General features: G+C 36.0%; 1 protein-coding gene across 1 annotated transcript; it reads left to right on the forward strand.

Moving 5' to 3' along the window:
- The first annotated feature begins 985 nt into the window (after positions 1-985).
- Positions 986-6316, forward strand: LOC111385004. The gene is made up of 8 exons (XM_023009354.1): positions 986-1038; positions 1127-2695; positions 2773-3367; positions 3481-3664; positions 4223-4227; positions 4676-4727; positions 6090-6161; positions 6240-6316. Exons 1-8 carry the CDS (start codon positions 986-988, stop codon positions 6314-6316), a joined length of 2607 nt encoding a protein of 868 aa, XP_022865122.1.
- The last annotated feature ends 740 nt before the right edge of the window (positions 6317-7056 follow it).

A 7056-nucleotide genomic window follows, 5' to 3' on the forward strand; every position in this document is an offset into this window, starting at 1 on the left:
TTGTACTACTCATAGTGTTGTTATCTCAGATTCCCAAGACTTCAAGAGTCTTTGGACAAAGACCAATCACTGGAGTTTTAATAGTACAAGGTAAATTAAGGGAAAAATTCAGGAGTCAAGCAATATGAAATTACTAATTTCAAGATACAGGAAAGATCTCACCAAAGAGTTCGTTAGAACTCAGATTCCTCCAATAACTGAGTTGACTGTCATTTGAAGCAGGTTTTAGAAATCCAGATTAATCGAGAAGTAACAATGCTCTGATACCACTGTTAATCAACGAAGTCATTCACGATTAAACCAAAATTTACATAAACCATTCAAAACAGAAATTTAAATGCAGAAAGTAAAGTGTAAACACAAGGATTTTTTCGGCCGAAGCCCCAGAGGTTCAGCTTAAAGCCTAATCCCCTGTTGAGCATCCATTATAAAACGGATCTAGCTCGGTTGCACTAAAAACTCAAAATATGGAAGTCAAAATACAGAAATACAGATCACAAGATAGTCACAGAGCCTTATCTTTCTACACGAAGATGATTGGACTATTCTTCTCACAGGAATCACTCAGATCACTCAGATCTGTTACAAACCACTACCGAACTCAAGAATCACTCAGATTCTTAATACTAATCACTCAAAAAAGTTAAGCATTCATACAATCAGTAGTATTACAGTGAGATTACTGTATTTCCTCACTATTATCTCTCAAGGAACCATATCACAGAAGAGAAAACTTGAAGGGTTTTCAAGAAGGAGCGTATAAACTCAAAACCGGCAGAGAGAAACCCTTGAAGAAAAATGACGATTCAGCTGAGTGAGAATGAGTCCAATCAGAGTAAATAATATCAGAAGCATCCAGAAGCCTGATCCAACGGCCACCAACATTACACGTGTCATGATCCAGTATAATGTTGTTATTTAAAAAAGGAAAGAATTGTCAAACTTATTGAACACGCTTTTTGCTTTAAAAAACTGTGGAAGCAATATGACCAAAGGTCCAGGGTTCGAACCCAACAATGTGAATATGATCAACAGAAAGTCTGTAATGGAAAAGTAAAGAACAAAATCTGGGGAGAGAAATTGAAAAGAAATTCGGATACAAGTTCATGGATTCAATTCAATGCAGGCCGGTATGTGACAGATGGAGTGAATGCAGGGATGTCTGCGACCACGATAAACTGAAAAATTTAATAAACAAATTGGATGACCCAGTGCCATGGATTGGCGTGTATATTGCAGCAGCTTCTGTAGTCTGCTCCCTTGCAATGGCAGCTGACGCTTTCCACGGTTTTCGTAGTAAAGTGCTGTGGTTCCCATGTAAGTACTTCTCCTTCAATGCCATATCTTTGACACTATTAGCTGTCACATTGAAACTACCAATCGATCTTACTGCTAGTACGTTGGGGGTTAGTGAGATTCTTGCACGGGTTAGTAGCCTCGTTTTCATGTCAACTGCAATGGCAAATTTTATGACATCTTTGGGATCCATGGATGATAATGAGATGGTACTAAACCTAGCTGCTTTAGGTATTATGATAATTACAGTCATTGGCAATGCTTATATCCACCTTATTACAGTGTGTTATTTTGATGGTGCTCCCCAAATAATTTGTGAAGAAATTGTAGCAACGGGTTTTATCTTTATTTCACTTGTTATGTTTTGTTCCTCGTCTTTGACTGTTCTAACTACCACAAGATACATTGAATGCAAGTACCAAGAAATGTGCAAAATAGCTTTAGATGAAGAAAAACTGGACGGGCCAAAATTTCCAGTTGACAAATTGAGACTGGTGGTCAAAAAATATTGGGTGATGGCAGTGACAGGATGCCCCCAGTTTGTAATGGCACGTAGTGTGACTTGCACTGCTTCAGGTTTGATGTGTGTATTAGCAACCCTCACTTTAGTAGAAGCTCATATTCGGATACCAAAAGTATACCAAGGACGAGGCTATGGGTGCGGTACTTTTTCTGCCTATAAGTGGTCAACAAAATGGATCCTATACGTTCAGTCAATTGGAGTGGCATTGGGTACTATTGTCCCTGCATTCAGATGGTTTACTGCCGCCCAGTTAAAGTGTTCAGATATAGGCAGGAAAAGCTTCAAAAACGAGTTAAAAATCGAAACTTATTGGAATCAGAGACTTAAGGACTGCAGAGAAAGCTCATTACCATTACAAGTTCGACACCACAAGTGGAAAAAACTTCTTCATGCTGTAAGAAGACTATTTCTGAATTGCTGTCTTCGAGTACAGTATCTATTGGTTTGGGCGAGCAAACTTGTTCTGCTCATTTCTGCCTCATTCTTCCACCACATCAGGAAGCTGAAGATATTTGTCATTGGTGCTTCTGATGATACCAGAGGATCGGATTATGGTGGTGATGCCCAGTTGGACCTTACTCGTTATGTTCTTCAACTTCAAGGAGAGCCTGGAATTCCCGAAAGGACCCTCAAAAACATCTGGAATGAGGTGGACGGGATGACAGAGAAAGGGAAAAGACAGAAGCCGATCAACCTAATTGATCTTATACATAAATCTAACAACTTCAATGGGGTGAGAGAATTTGACAACAATCGAGTTCCAAGTTTACATTCTCAGGAGCCTCCTAATAGCTGGTCTCTACCTGTGGTGACTTTTGCATGCATCGCAATTGCACTTCCCAACATTTCAAACGACAATGCTAATCAGTTAGTGAGGTGTGTCGGGAAGGCCTTACCTTGTTAAAACTCATAGATAAAATCCTGGATAAAAATGGGGCTTTGGCAATCATCAGAAATGCTGCAGATGTTGTATGGGTAGGAGTTGATTTAAATTGCAAGTGGCAAGAGAAGGATCTCCGCAAATTAAGTCTCCACAGCAGAACCTCCAAGGAATCATTAGAAGAGCTTTCCAATTATGCTGAAAGGACGGTTAAGAGGTTCCTCGGAGAAGTAAACGATTTCCTAATGGATAAACCTCTGAATTGGCCTGTTAAAATTATAGCTGCAAACTCAATGTACAGGATCAGTCAAACTATTTTGATGGCCAGTGGCAATAATGAAACAGATGAGGGGTTGTTTGACCATTTATCCATTATGATTGCGGATATATTGGCAGCTTCCCTTACCAATTTACCACATGTCATAACTACTATATGCCACCATAATTCCCAAAAGGAAAGGCAAAAGAGTGTTCGTCAGGCTGCTTTCCTTCTTGGTGAAACAGAAGAAATTCTACAAATTCTTCAGCAGCGTGAGATATCAAGCTTGGATCCTAATAAACCAGCTTACATTGATGAGTTGCGTACTTTTATCGAGGAAGATAATGGGAATTCTCTAGCCTCAGTTCCGAGTATTGGAAGCGAAACTCAACAATCCAATAAAGAACTTGTAGCTATTGAACTTCACGGCTGAGTCAAGAACAGAAGCAAGTAGGCAAGAAAGTTACATAGGTTACGTCCAACCTCTGCATGATTATCCCATTCTCTCCCTCCTATGATTAGCATTTTGCAATTATCTCATTTTATTGTTGTGATGTTCTTCTTGCATTGTCCCTCAGTTGTTATAGAGTGTTAACATTATCCATTCTGGATTATCTTCCAAGGATGAGTTTATCACTCCCATTTGCACTTTTTATCCATGATATGGATTTCTCTCAGACCTCTTCGAGCTGTAATAAGACTGATGGTTGTTTCTTTTTCCTATCTATATTCTTCTTAGAAAATGAAAAAGTACTCTTTTATATTTCGTACATGACACAAAAATCTCTAGATTGCCTGCTTGCATGAACATAGGCTAGTAAGATTATATAAATGATCAAGATAGATGATGAAAAAAAACTATATCATAATATAAACCGAACTAATATATTGATCACAAACCTCAAAAGATATAAATGATCAAGATAGATGATGAAAAAAAAACTATATGATATAAACCTAACTAATATATTGATCACAAACCTCAAAAGAGTCCAGTTCAATTTTCCTAGCAGTGTTTCAACGTCCTTGGTGTAATCCCCTAATTACATTGCTTTGGACTTTGTTGCCACTACATTAAAATAAATAAACACGAATCTTATAAAAATATAGGACAAACTATATTACAATACAAAAAATTGACGATTATTCTTCGTCATCAAATTTGAATGTTCTCTTGAAAATGTTATTGTAATTATCTGTCAGAAATAAACTAAAATGGGAAACTGAATGTTTACCACCTATTCCTACGCTTTAAATATTGTAGATAAGGTAAGTATCATTAACATAGTTAGAAATGCTCCTAATGACATTTGTCCAAGCTCAACCCTACTCGAGCCAAATGCATGACAATGCAATGTAGACTATAGGGCACAAACGGGCAATGTTGGTACACAAGTATATTGTAGTTTACAAGCTTGAAATACTCGATGAAGATTGCTAATTTAAGATAATAATCGTGATCAAGTAGGATAATTGAGATTTAATCTAATTAATCACGTCATGATATATTAATGCTAAACGTTTGAAATTTAGGGTTGGAAAATGGTTAATCGCCGATTTTTTAGCATTTTTTCATTTTAGTCACGAACCTTTTTTTGTTCCTAGTTTGTCATTAAACTTTAATTTTTATATAAGTTAAGTTTCGTCTCCCAACTAATGGAAAAGTGTATTTTTGGACGTTGTTCTTTCTTTTTACATTTTCCTTCTATTTTTTTAGTCCCTTATAGAAAGCCTTTCTAATTCTATAGCACAACATAGAAATCAATTGGGTAACTGAGAAAGAAAAATATAGGACAAACTAATAGTGCAAAGATACCACCCATATTATACTACGAGTTTTACTATTCGTACGCCTCCTTTGATCAACACACATGAAAATAATAATAATAATAATTTGACAAAAATTGAAAAAATCACTTGAAAGGATTTTTTTTATTTATTTTTTTTTTTTTTATCTGTATGTACATGTAGCACATCTCTAATACTTTAGCATAAATGTAATCAACGGTCACTAAACTTCTAAAAAAGTTTAATTAGATTACTAAATTTTTATTTGTCTCAATTGATCAATGAGCTTCAATTTAATTTCGACTAAATCGCTAAAGTGCAATTTTATTTCAATTTTCATGACTCAGTCATATGTCGTGTCTCTAAATTGATAAGAGTTGATAATTGGTAGTCTAATCATCACATAATGTTGCATGTTAAAAAATACAGACAGTTTTTAATTTTTTTTAAACTAAAAACATTGTCATAACGCTCTTTTTACCATAACATTGACATTTGCCAACAACTTTTCTGTAAGAACCCAATAGATATACCTAGCAAAAGTCAAGGAACACTTAAAAAGGAATGAAGAGACAATGGTTCGAACATTAAGAGGAAATAGAAAAATTCAAATAATGAGGTACTCAACCCTATGGTCAGTAGATTTGGAAGGAACTGTTGTGATTCTCCGATCACGAGAAGAGAATAAAAGAGGAAAAATAATTCTATTTCTACTTGAATAGATTTACAACGAAGTTTACAAACTTGAAAAAAAAAAAAAAAAAAAACCTTTTAAAAGAGTCTCTCTAATCTCTCTTTTTTTCTCTTCTATACACTCTATTTTTCTTCCTCTCAAATGATATTTCCCTCTCTCTTGGGGCATTTAAAATTCTTTTTGTGACATCGCTTATTTATAGAGGAATTAAGCTACAAACTGCCTCAATTTTATGGCCAGAATTCCGCCATTTAGGTGCTTAATGGACAGTCAAAATTTGTGGGCTGCCTTCTTCATGAAGTAATTAAAATTGTGGCTATGTTCATGCATTAAGGAAGGTTTTAGTTGTCAACCAATCAAGAACTGCGATTGGAGAATTTCATTTCAAATTATCTTCTTGCATAGGTGTTTCTTCTCCATTAAGCAATTGAAGTTGTGGCTTATTTTCAATTATTTCAAAAGGAAGAAACTGATTAAAAAAACAGCTGGAATGCGGCTGGACTTATCAATTCTCCCCCTCCAGTCACATTTAAATCAATTATTATTTAACAACCATCCCAATTATGTCTCTGCATAGCTCTAACTTTTCTCTTGGAACCACGTTTGTTAACATATACGCTGGATTCTCATTTGTGTGAATCATCACTAGTTTCAACAGTTGATGATCCATCACTTCTCTTATCTAATGATAACGGATGTCGATGTGCTTTGTCCGAGAATGGTACATTGAATTCTTACTTAAGTCTAGAGCACTTTGACTGTCACAATGTATTTTATAATCCTTTTACTTGATCCCTAGTTCTTGGAGAAATCGCTTTAACCACAACATTTCTTTACCAACTTCTGTTGCTGTACTATATTCTGCTTCTATTGTAAATAAAGCAGCACACTTTTGTAGTCTTGACTGCCATGAAATAGCTCCCCTACAAAAGTGTAGAGAAATTCTGAAGTAGATTTTCTACTGTCAAGATCTCCCGCCATATCTAAATTTGTATAACCTTTCAAGATTGGATCAACTTCCCCATAGCACAGACATATATTTGATGTACCTTTGAGATACCTGAGAATCCACTTGACAGCCTCCCAATGCTCTCTTCTAGGATTAGAGAAAAATGACTCACCATGCCCACTGCATAAGCAATATCTGGTCTTGTGCATACCATAGCATACATCAGGCTTCCAACTGCTGAAGAATAAGGTACCGATGACATCTCCTCTATCTCTTTCTCAGATGAGGGGTATGAATTCTTGCTCAATTTGAAGTGGTTGGCCAATGGAATGCTGACAAGTTTGTCATTATACATGTTGAATCTCTTGATTACTCGTTCAACATACTTTTCTTGAAATAGCCACAACCTTTTATTCTTCCTATCTCGAGTTATGCGCATTCCCAAAATCTGTTGAGCTGGGCCTAAGTCCTTCATGTCAAAGGACTTGGAGAGTTCCTTTTTCAACTGGCTGATTTTTGTTGCATCTTGTCCAACGATCAACATGTCGTCTACATACAATAGAAGAACAATGAAATTGCCATTGGAAACCTCTGAATGTAAACACATTGATCTGCAACGATTCTTTTGTAGCCTTGGTCACCATGAACAAGTCAAACTTTTTGTACC

The sequence above is a fragment of the Olea europaea genome, unplaced genomic scaffold, assembly GCF_002742605.1.
Source record: "Olea europaea var. sylvestris unplaced genomic scaffold, O_europaea_v1 scaffold307, whole genome shotgun sequence".
Lineage (NCBI taxonomy): Eukaryota > Viridiplantae > Streptophyta > Magnoliopsida > Lamiales > Oleaceae > Olea > Olea europaea.

Excerpts from the sequence above, each read along its gene's own strand:
- LOC111385004 (XM_023009354.1), top strand. The coding sequence starts at position 986 with ATGACCAAAGGTCCAGGGTTCGAACCCAACAATGTGAATATGATCAAC. Across the intron at positions 2,696-2,772 it reads AATGCTAATCAGTTAGTGAG|AAATGCTGCAGATGTTGTAT; the intron begins GTGTGTCGGGAA and ends GGCAATCATCAG. Across the intron at positions 4,728-6,089 it reads ACAACATAGAAATCAATTGG|TTTCAACAGTTGATGATCCA; the intron begins GTAACTGAGAAA and ends AATCATCACTAG.